The 12,367-nt window shown below is 34.0% G+C and overlaps 1 protein-coding gene across 1 annotated transcript in view; it reads right to left on the bottom strand.

The window, feature by feature from the left end:
• CFAP69 (cilia and flagella associated protein 69) overlaps nt 1-12,367 on the bottom strand; it is a 68,465-nt gene that overhangs the window by 43,377 nt on the left and 12,721 nt on the right. The window contains exons 2-5 of the mRNA XM_060156076.1: nt 8,231-8,290; nt 6,318-6,383; nt 3,948-4,057; nt 1,328-1,404 (exon numbers count right to left, since the gene is read on the bottom strand). Of these exons, the coding sequence (XP_060012059.1) occupies nt 1,328-1,404; nt 3,948-4,057; nt 6,318-6,383; nt 8,231-8,290 (313 nt within the window). The remainder of the gene's footprint in view (nt 1-1,327; nt 1,405-3,947; nt 4,058-6,317; nt 6,384-8,230; nt 8,291-12,367) is intronic.

The following is a 12,367-nucleotide window of genomic DNA, read 5'->3' as shown; positions in this document are numbered from 1 at the left end:
AATGAGGGACAGAGCAGCAGTACTTACGGTAAGTAATCAGTGAAAGGAGCTCATTTTAAGCTAAGAGTTCATACTGCCCTCAAATGAGACAGTAATATGTTCTGTAGGCAGGCATTCAGCAAAGAGTAGACTGACACAGTAAAAAAGCTCCATGTATTTATTATACAAATGCATATTTACAAATAATAAGGGCAACAGAGATTTTTTAAATGTTATCAACCAAACCTACACTTTTTATCTGTTAATACTATCATATCCTCTTCTAGGTTGGCTTCTCACTGTAAATTTCCACTGATGAGAGATTCACAGAATTAAAGTTTCCCATTAGTTTCTAGTCTTCCTGCTCCTTAAGGTCATCTTACTGAACTCCCCATGTTTATTCTAATTTCCTTGATACCTTCACCCACTTTAGGCCATAATAATTCCTCCCAAAGTATCTACAGTTGAAGATTATGAAATTTATTTAGATATAAAAGTGTTAGTGTCTATGTTAAAAATTTTAAATGCCTTTTACTTATATTAGTTTCTATCATCTTTCAGTATGGAGTATAATGCTGGGAACATAACTATTCAGTAAATATTTATTTTTAATTTGTTAGGCCATTTGTGTATCTTTTATTTCTCCTGTACAAAGACCTAAATTAATAAGCATAAATTTAATGTGGGATTTGTTTTGGGAACATGCTGTTATGTCTCAGGGGCTGATTCAAGGCGCTATAGTGTTTGATCTCATTTCTAAAAAATTATTATTTTCTTTCTCTAGAAAACTGAGCAATAACCCAAATATGAAACCTGCTTACAATATTTTTCATATTTTTGTATACAAAAACACAGGCATCGTTATGTATATTATACTAAAGCTCCCAATATCCCACCATTTTATGATTTTATTTAAGACTTTAAATTATTTAATGAACAATTTGGCCCTTGCTAAATTGTTAGAATTGCTAACAATTCCAGCAATCAGTTAGGTTCAAGCAATGATTAGAGTTCAAAGATGAAAATATTTTTGTGATTACTGAAAGAGAGGAACACATACTTCTGATTTACAAAAAAAATGTCACCAAACATTTCATCAAACTAAATATATAACATCAAGACAAATAAGTGCAAATAAGTATCTGCCAGTCCTTAAAATTAAGGAACAAAAAATCCTGTTGGTATAATGAAACACCTGAGTAGAAGATAATACAAACAACGTCACCAAGCACACTGTGATTAATTCCTAACAAGAAAAGAGCCTAGATTTGGAGAAGAAGTATCCTTAGTGAAACTTTGTGCAAGAGCTATTTCCTTCTTGTCAGTAGGGCCTATCATCTCAACTCACCCAGAAGTGCAATTGAATTAGCAGTATCTTCAGCATATGTTATTTCATCCGATACTTTCTTTTTCAAAAATGGCAAGCTTCAATAAGAATGAAGAATATATGAGTTATGTTTAATGAAGTCCTTAATTGAAGCATTATTTGCAAAGTAGAAGAAAATTTCTTTTCTAAAGATTAAAACGAGGATAAATATCCTGTTTCTTTAGCCCTGGAGAATTAACAACTACCAAAAATATTTCTGTGTTTCTAACCAGTTGACCAAAATAAAATAAAATAAAACAAAATAAAATAGGTTTATAAAAATGAAGAGACATGGACATACAAGGCAAGGGTTAAGAAAGCCATATTGCAACAGTACATAAATAAAAAACTTAAGAATCTTCTTTCTCTCTGAGGGCAAAATAATACTAGATTATACCTGTACTATTAGAATTAGGAAGACATTGGAAAATCTGATACAAATTACAGATCTAGTCTCACCTATAACTTAAAGGCTGTTCAAGGGCTTTTTCTGAAGTTTTTGAAACTCCAGTTAATAGATCAATGGTCTATTTGTTCTTAAAAGTCAGTGACTTTTTCCTTATTAATTGGATCAGTTACCATCCATGAAATAACAAATATACTTTCTGAGACACTAAAGAATTTAACAAATATTAATTATATTAGAATTACATTTCACAGCTAATATAACCAAAGTTATCTGAAAATAATTTATTCACAAATCATAAAAGATAGGGCACTCGAACCTAGGTCATTAGTCTAAGTGTCAGAGGAGAGAGAAAAGTCACTTCCTAAACAAAAAATATAAACTATTTCAGCATTTCAGGAGTTCAAAATTTGAACTTTGTATCCTATTTAAAGATATTTAATATATCTTATATATAGGACTTTAAATTCATGTTTTTCAAGAAAAATTAACCAAATAGTTGAAAAAGAGCACTTGGAACTATCACATGTGGATGTATATAGGTCAACTGAAATTAAAAGATATTTCAAGGGCAAGTTATGAAAAGGAATATTTTATAAATACCATAGAGGTTCATTTCTGGTGTTTGTTAGAATTTTTCATTTGAAATAAATAACTTAATTACTTGATATCCAGCTCATTGTTGAATCTCTAAAGTGAAGAACTATAAAACGAATTGTTCTTGTCCTCAAATTTTTTCCTTTTTTACCAAAGGAAACAACCTAAAAGATAAAGCATCAGAATAGTTTTCCACCAAAAAGGTTATGAAAAAAAATAAGCATTATACTTCTGATGCACTGAGAGAAACATACTACTTAGAGGCCAAAACAGAAGGGTTTGATTTTATTTTTTAATTTTCTATGTTTTTATCTCCCAAAAATGTCCTGAAAAGAGAACCAAGTGAGGGTGTGGTGTGGAAAAATGCACGATGAAAGTAGAAATTAGGAAAGTATAAAGAAAAAAAAATGATGTAATTATGAAATATGAAGGAAAGTGAAGAGTGCATTTCAAAAGATTTCTCATATTATGCAATGAAACATTCAGTCACAGCTTTCATAGAGAACCAATTCTTGGTGGAGCTCTGTAGGAGTACTGATGTTGAAAGTAATGCTTGCAAATCTGGTGTTCTAAGACTTGCATAGCCTCAAAATCTGAAAGTGTTTTACATAATATCATCTCACATCAATATACAAATAATTTTCAGTTAGTACATTACAGTTCCTTGAGAGCATCAGAGCAATAATTTCTTTCTTTATTTTTCATGGTCTCTATTAAAAAGTAAGGTGTGGTAAGGGCATTCAATAAATTTTTTTTGAACATCTATTCAGATAACAAAATCTTAAATGTAATTAGTTACAAAATTGCAAATATTATTGCTACCAAATCTAAAAGTGAGAGATAAACCTACCACATATACATAGTCCTACTAATACTATTATTTATATATTAAAAGAAACTCACTATTTAAAAAGTAAATTGGTAGAAAAGTTTAGAAGGTTAAATTGTCAGAAAAATTTATTCCTTGTTTAAGAAATTTCCTCTACCATATTATATTGAAAACCAAAAACATATATTTTAATATATATCTTGATTAGCCACTATGTGGCTAGTTTCCCCAAATGGTTGAAGAAAAAATAGTACAGAGGATGGAATATATAAATTTTATAATTCTGATCTCTAATTTACATTTTGAAAAAAATATGCCAAAAATAATTTGGTGATAAATCATTCTTTATTCAAATTTGGAAGATCAAATAAAACATTTTGACTCTCATGTCTTTGAGAGTCAAATTTCTTAGAGAGATAGAAAAAAACTAGGCAGAAACTATTAAGTATTGTCCATAAATTTTCTCAAGGATTCTCTAAAAATATTATTTCTTTGTTTTATCTCATATTTATCATTCACTTGAGAGCAATTTATTATGAGAAAACATTCGAATATACTTACAGTTTAATCTCTTGTAGTCAGCAATCTCAGACTACAATAAAATAAAATGTACTACCTTTGAGATACCAGCTGCTGGAATCAAGTGATCAAGTGAAGTGTCCTGAGTTCTGTATCACTTTGCTATACCATAATGCATAATATTTTTGTAAGACAAAATAAAACAGAAAATACTGCATGCTAATATAAAACAAAGTTAAAAAAAAACTTACCCACATAATTTTAGGATATTACATGCAGGTTCTATAAAATGGGGCTGTTTTTTAATTTTTCCTGCACACAGATTCAGAATTTTAAATATCTGTGCTAAATCCCTTAGGGGCTTTAATATTTTTAGTTAAGAAATAAAATTAAGATTTTTATTAAAATATCCTTTACAGCACTTCTGTCAAGAAAAGTCTATAGAATTCCATCTATTTTGTTAAATGTGGTTTAATTATACCAATTTTGAAATCTAAAGAGGAAAACAGAACCATGTTTTTTTAAGGAATATTATTTAATTTTTGTATCAGTAACCTCTTATTCAAAATATTTTTTTCTCTTCTCACCACATCTTTAGAATTTGACTACCAACTACTACACCACATATTCAGTTGAACAATAACTTATTATTGGCAATGAGTAATAACACTTTGAAAACAAAACTAACTTAATGGCTCAATTATATCCTTAATCTCCACCCACATACAAAACATATATTGCTCGGGAATAAGCAACCCAAACCTACCTTACTTTTATGTGTTATTTTATTAACATTACTCAGGTGTGTGCTCTTGTTTTTAAGGTTTAAATTGGTTGAAAATTTTATTTAAGACTAGTTTATGAAAGCAAAATGTACCCTCTCTAGATCTTCAGGTAAAAGCACCTTTTATTTTACCTATTTAAAAAACCCAGTTGGTACATAAACAAATTTCACATTTTTTGTTTTGTTTTGTTTTTTAATACAGTTAAGGGGACATGGTAGCTGTGACTTGCACTTCTTGATTGAATCTGATCACTTCTAGTCTCTAGGAGCTTCTTAGAAAAAGATAGGAGAGCTGGATGTATTAGAAATACAAACCTCTGCTAACTTCCTAGAGAAATGATCCCTCTCTAACTTATGTTTGCTTTATGTGATTATAACCTCTAAACCCAGCCTACTAAAGGCATTCAGAAACAGTCATTTGCCACCAACTCTCTAGCCTGAAGAAGGAAAAAAAAAAGGGAGGTGTTGAGTTATTGGGTTAAGATAAGAAATCACTTGCTAGTAGACTTTCTTGGCTACCAGTAAACAATGCTTGATATCGACAAGCCCTCAGGTAACTGACTGAACAAATCCATATAAAACAAGGCTAAAATAAGGTGAGAAAAGAGATAAAATTATAAGGCACCACTTCCCTGAATTGGAGGCTTAAGACGTTTTGAAATCTTGGAACAAGATAATATTAGAGACTGCTGTCTTCTTGGGACCAGACTGGACAACTGTTAGAGATTAGTTAGATCAATACTACTGTTAAGTGTGGTCGGTGGACCATGCCAGTTCTGGAATTGTGTGTTACCAGTCTGTGGAAAAATAACTGCAGAAAGTGAATTTCCTGTGAAATTTCATTGCATTTTTACAATAGCATATATATGCAAAGGATAAAAAAAAAGAAACAACCCCCAACAGCAAACTGGTTCTTAATCACAGATAGTTTTGAGACATACTGGTTTCTACATATTCTGATCAGGGTGGTATCTTCATTGAGAATAACATATTTATAGAATGTTTTACAGATTATCAAGAAGTTGCTCATACATTATCTCATCTAGTCTTCCTAGCAACCTTATGAGGGGCTGTTATCCCTATTTTATAAGGGTGGAAAAGTTAAGAAGCTTATCAACAGTGCAAATACTCAGGTAAATTGGTAGAAACAAGACTTTGACTTGGCCCTGCTAACTGCATAAACTGTCTCTCTGAGTCTATAGAAACTGACACTATCTGCACAGTTAATATTGCATTATACTGTTTCTTCAAATTTATATTCTCTGATAAAAATATAATTTTGTAAAAAGCACAAAATGTTAGATATTTTCTGTGGTAAACAGAATAATGGCCTGTCCTAATCCCTAGAACTTGTGACTGTTACCTTCCTTACATGGCAAAGGGACTGTTCAGATGTGATTAAGTTAAAAGCGTTGACATAGGAAAGTTATCCGAGGTTATACAAGTAGGCCCAATGTAATCACAGAGTCCTTATAAGGAAAGGAGAGGCAGGAGAGGGTCAGAGAAGGAGATATGATGACAGAAGTAGAGGTGAGAGTGATGCTACTTCAAGGAAGGGCCCAGGAAGCCTAGGAATGCAGGCTGCCTCTAGAAGCTGGCAAAGGCAAGGAAATGGATTCTCCCCTAGAGCCTTCAGAAAGAACCAGCCCTGCCAACAACACCTTGCCTTTAGCCCAGTGAGACCTCCAGAACTATAAAACAAAAAATTTATGTAGTTTTAAGGCACTAAGTTTTTGGTAATTTGTTACAGCAACAATAGGAAGCTAATGCGTTTTCTAATAAAAATTCTCCCATTTCAGGATAACCAAAAAAACATACACATATAAGTAAAGGATACAAGTCCATTCTGATAACACTGCACCATTTTCTTGACAGATTTAAGTTGTTTTTCTTCTAAATCATCCTAAAACAAATTATCTATTTTAGTTCTTTTGTGTTATTAATTCTGTTGAGATTTTAAAATTTTTCCTTAGTGTAAAAAGAGAGTAGACATGTTATCAAGTAATTCTTAAATTACTATATTATAATGTAAGCATTAAAAATGTTTCATAAAACAGTGAAGGTAAAAATAAACTACCATTTATATTTGAATAAGAAACTGCGAATCAAAACTAGGTTAATATAAAAGCATTAATTGTTTCCAGAAATAATATTAATAATACTGAAGTATGTTGAGCATTTTTCTATGCCATGTACCATTTAGGCAAGGTATATACATATCATTTCATTAATCTTCAAAATAACCCTATTAGGAGGTACTTTTATTATCCTTCTTTTTCGGAATATGAAACTCAAGCTGAAACACTACGTAATTACCCAAATCACACAGCTAATAAATGGTGATGTAAGAAGTCAAATTTGACAATCTGACTCCAGAAATTGTATTTTTAACCTCTAAAATATACCCAATGTAATGGCTCAAACTAAACATCTTCAGCCAATTAAAACAAAACAAAGCAAAGCAAAACTCTGTATACTGATGCATTTTCATGACTGAATCACTTTTTTGTGTGTGTGTGGTACGCGGGCCTCGACTCTTACTGTTGTGGCCTCTCCCGTTGCAGAGCGCAGGCTCCAGACGCACAGGCTCAGCGGCCATGGCTCACGGGCCCAGCCGCTCCGCGGCATGTGGGATCTTCCCAGACCAGGGCACGAACCCACGTCCCCTGCATCGGCAGTCGGACTCTCAACCACTGTGCCACCAGGGAAGCCCCCATTTCTGTTCTTTTAACCTTCTTGTTTGTGAGAAACTGTGGCGTGTGTGTGTGTGTGTGTGTGTGTGTGTGTGTGTGTGTATCTGTGTATATAGACATATGTATGAACATATACATACACACACACACATACATATTTTGTCTACCCTTATTTAACAGCTAGTAGGAGCTCTACATAGTTGGGTTTCCTTTTTTAAAAACTGCAGATATATTCACAATTAAAAATAACTTTCACAATAATCATAGCCAACAAAAGATAAATTATTCTTATAAAGTCATTATTCTTAATGTGTTTTTTTCTTCTTTCTATGTAAAAATGTAGAGACTAAAAAATGTTAAAACAATGACTAAATTTTTGCACCTGCTAATCACAGGACATTGTTTTGATCTGTTATACCATGGTCAGCCCATTTCCCACTTACTGAAAGTATGCAATCTTCATCCTGTAGTAATTTTATAGTGTATACTGGCTTTTTAGGCATTCAGTCAATTCTTGGGTAACATCAGGAGAGTGTCATATGAACATGTATGCATATGCATTTATTATCCTTTCTCCTAATGCCTAAACTTCAATTTTGAGTCTTGTATCTTTATTTCCATTACATTCTGTATAAGAGTTCTCTCAAAATAAATTACTTATGACTGGATATGAGTATGTACATATCCTAATTTCTTATCAGGAAATTTTTAAGTACTACATCATGATACACTTTTTCTACCCTTGTGCCCATATCCTACTTGGTAATAAGCTATGAACAGAGGCTAGATCAGTCTTTCTTTACTCTTATGATTTCTTCTGTTTATATCCACCATGGATTTGTCCATCCCATGTAATCAAATCTATTCTTTTCCAGCCTCCCTACCAGGTTAAATATATTCATACTAAATTTAAATAGTTCTTCAAGATGAGACATATACTATTTGAAATGTTTTCAACAAAAGGAGAGAAATGAGACATATTTAGGGGAATACATGTTACCTTTCAGGGAAATCACAGTTTCTAAGTGAAATAGAGAAATTTTCTCTCAAAGCTTACTTTACCAGTCTCTTCGAGGAGTTTGATGACACAATTTAGGTCCATAGGCTTGAAAACACCCTAAAAAACATAAAACTCATAGTATTCTATGTCATGAGAAACAAGAAATCACATCAAACACACTATTTTTATATGGCATTATCTCTTAGCAACTTAAAAATATCTTATGAAAAAAGATAGTAAGGGATAATGAAAAGCAGATGAGACTTATAGGAGTAAATAAATTTTGGAGTGAACCCCCCCAAACCTCTTGAATTCTAGTATTACCTTACAATCTTTTTTTTTCATTTTATTTTTCTTTATTATTATTATTTTAACATCTTTATTGGAGTATAATTGCTTTACAATGGTGTGTTAGTTGCTGCTTTATAACAAAGTGAATCAGCTATACATTACATATACATATATCCCCATATCTCCTCCCTCTTGCATCTACCTCCCACCTTCATATCTTACAATCTTAATGTCTTTAAATTTCTTAGTCCTGAAAGGCCCAAGAGAGCATCTGGAATAATAGCACCTCCATGCTTTGGAAAATAAAACGATCTTATTCATACATATTACATATCTCATGCATACACATTACACTGAGTTTGCCTACGCAGATATACATAAGACTAGCTTCTAAACTACAGGTAGGCGATCGCCTTCTTGAACCAGGTATCCCCTCTCCCAGCAGTCTTACATCACCTGTAGTAGAAAACAGGAACTGCCAAGTTCTACAGAGTTTACATCTTAAATATTTCTTGAGCCCACTCCATCTTTTTTCTTTTTAATTATTATTGGAGTATAGTTGCTTTACAATGTTGTGTTAGTTTCTGCTGTACAACAAAGTGAATCAGTTATACATGTACATATATCCACTCTTTTTTAGATTTCCTTCCCATTTAGGTCACCACAGAGCACTGAGTAGAGTTCCCTGTGCTATACAGTAGGTTCTCATTAGTTATTTATTTTATATATAGTCATGTATATATGTCAATCCCAATCTCCCAATTCATCCCACCCTCCCCCTTCCCCCCTTTGGTAACCTTAAGTTTGTTTTTTACATCTGCGACTCTATTTTTGCTTTGCAAATAAGTTCATCTGCACCATTTTTCTAGATTCCACATACAGTATAAGTGATATTATATGATATTCATCTTTCTCTTTCTGACTTACTTCACCCTGTATGACAATCTCTAGGTCCATCCATGTCTCTACAAATGGCATTATTTCATTCCTTTCATGGCTGAGTAATATTCCATTGTATGTACATATGTACCACAACTTCTTTATCCATTCCTCTTTCAATGGAAATTTAGGTTGCTTCCATGTCCTGGCTATTGTAAATAGTGCTGCAATGAACATCGGGGTGCATGCATCCTTTCAAATTATGATTTTCTCCAGATATATGCCCAGGAGTGGGATTGCTGGGTCATATGGTAGCTCTCCTTTTAGTTTTTTAAGGAACCTCCATAGTGGCTGTACCAATTTACATTCCTACCAACAGTGTGGGAGGGTTCCCTTTTCTCCACACCCTCTCCAGCATTTATTGTTTGTAGATTTTTTTGATGATGGCCATTCTGACTGGTGTGAGGCGATACCTCATTGTAGTTTTGATTTGCATTTCTCTAATAATTACTGATGTTGAGCATCTTTTCATATGTTTTCTGGCCATTTGTATGTATTCTTTGGAGAAACGTCTATTTAGGTCTTCTGCCCACTTTATGATGGGGTTGTTTGTTTTTTTGATATTGAGCTGCATGTGTTGTTTGTATATTTTGGAGATTAATCCCTTGTCAGTTGCTTTGTTTGAAAATATTTTCTCCCATTCTAAGGGTTGTTTTTTCATTTTGTTTATCATTTCCTTTGCTGTGCAAAAGCTTTTAAGTTTAATTAGGTCCTATTTGTTTATTGTTCTTTTTATTTTCATTACTCTAGGCAGTGGATTGAGAAAATCTTGCTGTGATTTATGTCAAAGAGTGTTCTGCCTATGTTTTCCTCTAAGAGTTTTATAGTATCCGGCCCACTCCATCTTAATGATTTATTCAGTTCTCATTTCTCACTCAGTTTTGAAGGTTTCCTGCTGTTTGTTCTCCCCGCCTCTAGTCTTGCACCCTTAAGGTTCTACCCTCTGATCAGAACAATAAAACCCAAATCTGAACACAACACATCTAAATAATTCAATGACTCTCCACTAAGGCCTTTCACCCCCTCCTCTGTTTTCATTATGTTGTTACAATCCTATCTGTCTCCTTAGTTAACCTCCCCAGGTCCTTCAATACACAGTTCAGGTGTCACCTCCCCAAGGGAGGAAAAAGGATACAACAACTGTCCCTCCTGAGTACTCCTGTAGCACTTTGAATGTATATCCATCACAGTTCCCATCACCTTATTCTAAAATGGTTTACATCCTTATCTCCTATCCCAAAGTTTACTTTGAGGGAAGACTTTTGTTTTCTGGCATCCCCAGCACCAAACACTGGGTGTAACATATATAAGTTATTTGTAGGTAAATGGGGAAGGAAATAGAAGGTGTTATCCAAAGTTTAAGTACTTATGATAGTATAGAAATGTCAAAATTCTAAATGCAGTTTTGGCTATATTTATCTTGGGGATTAATGCTTTGCTGCATGGCGTTTTCTTTCATTCAAATGTTATATCAATACTGCTCACTCCTATTAGAAGGGTTAAGCTATCCCAGTCTCTTTTGTTTCCCTCTTCCCATCTCTCCTGCTTTCATACTTATTTCTACTTTAAAATAACTGTTTGAAAAGATGATGTAATAAAAAATATTCAAAAAGAAAAAAATCTTATTATCATCAAAATACATTTTTATTATTTTCTGCTTTATATATGTATTTTAATATTTTATTTTTTGTTTTTGTTTACATGTATAAATACATTACATAATTTCACTTAGTGTTAACACTACTGTATATTCTGATTTTTAAATCTATAATACATACCATTCCATATTCCTACATAGTCACCTTTCTACACAGTCATTTTTCCATTGCCTCTTAGGGCTAGAATTTCCTTTCCTTTTACAATTACAAACTCACATGTTCTGATCTCAAGAAATCTCTTTCAAAACCAATTTTCAGTTAAGCATTCTAACATTAAGTCTGCAGAATAAGTATCTGAGTGAGTTTATTTACTCAATATGATTTTTACTTCAAAAATTAACAATCAAAGAGGATTTACTCCCATAATTGCTGGGTGGGTGACTCGCAGACTGGAGAACACTTACACCACAGAAGTCCACCCACTGGAGTGAAGGTTCTGAGCCCCCACGTCAGGCTTCCCAAGCTGGGGGTCTGGCAATGGGAGGAGGAATTCCTAGAGAATCAGACTTTGAAGCCGAGTGGGAATTGACTGCAGGACTTCAACAGGACTGGAGGAAAAAGAGACTCCACTCTTGGAGGGCACAGACAAAGTATTGTGCGCATCGGGACCCAGGGGAAGGAGCAGTGACCCCAGGGGAGACTGAACCAGACCTACCTGCTAGTGTCGGAGGGTCTCCTGCAGAGGCAGGGGGTGGCTGTAGCTCACTGTGGGGACAAGGACACTTGCAGCAGAAGTTCTGGGAAGTACTCCTTGGCCTGAGCCCTCCCAGAGTCTGTCATTAGCCCCACAAAAGAGCCCAGGTAGGCTCCAGTGTTGGGTTACCTCAGGCCAAACAATGAACAGGGAGGGAACCCAGCTCCACCTATCAACAGTCAAGTGGATTAAAGTTTTACTGAGCTCTGCCCACCAGAGCAACAGTCAGCTCTACCCACCACCAGTCCCTCCCATCAGGAAACTTACACAAGCCTCTTAGATAGCCTCATCCACCAGAGGGCAGAGAGCAGAAGCAAGAAGAACTACAATCCTGCAGCCTGCGGAACAAAAACCACATTCACAGAAAGGTAGACAATATGAAAAGGCTGAGAGCTATGTACCAGATGAAGGAACAAGATAAAACCCCAGAAAAACAACTAAATGAAGTAGAGATAGGCAACATTCCAGAAAAAGAATTCAGAATAATGATAGTGAAGATGATCCAGGACCTCGGAAAAAGAGTGGAGGCAAAGATCGAGAAGATGCAAGAAATGTTTAACAAAGACCTAGAAGAATTAAAGAACAAACAAACAGAGATGAACAATACAATAA

This window comes from Lagenorhynchus albirostris, chromosome 8 (assembly GCF_949774975.1).
Source record: "Lagenorhynchus albirostris chromosome 8, mLagAlb1.1, whole genome shotgun sequence".
In the NCBI taxonomy this organism is placed as follows: Eukaryota; Metazoa; Chordata; class Mammalia; order Artiodactyla; family Delphinidae; genus Lagenorhynchus; species Lagenorhynchus albirostris.
This window is presented reverse-complemented; position numbering and strand designations above follow the sequence as displayed.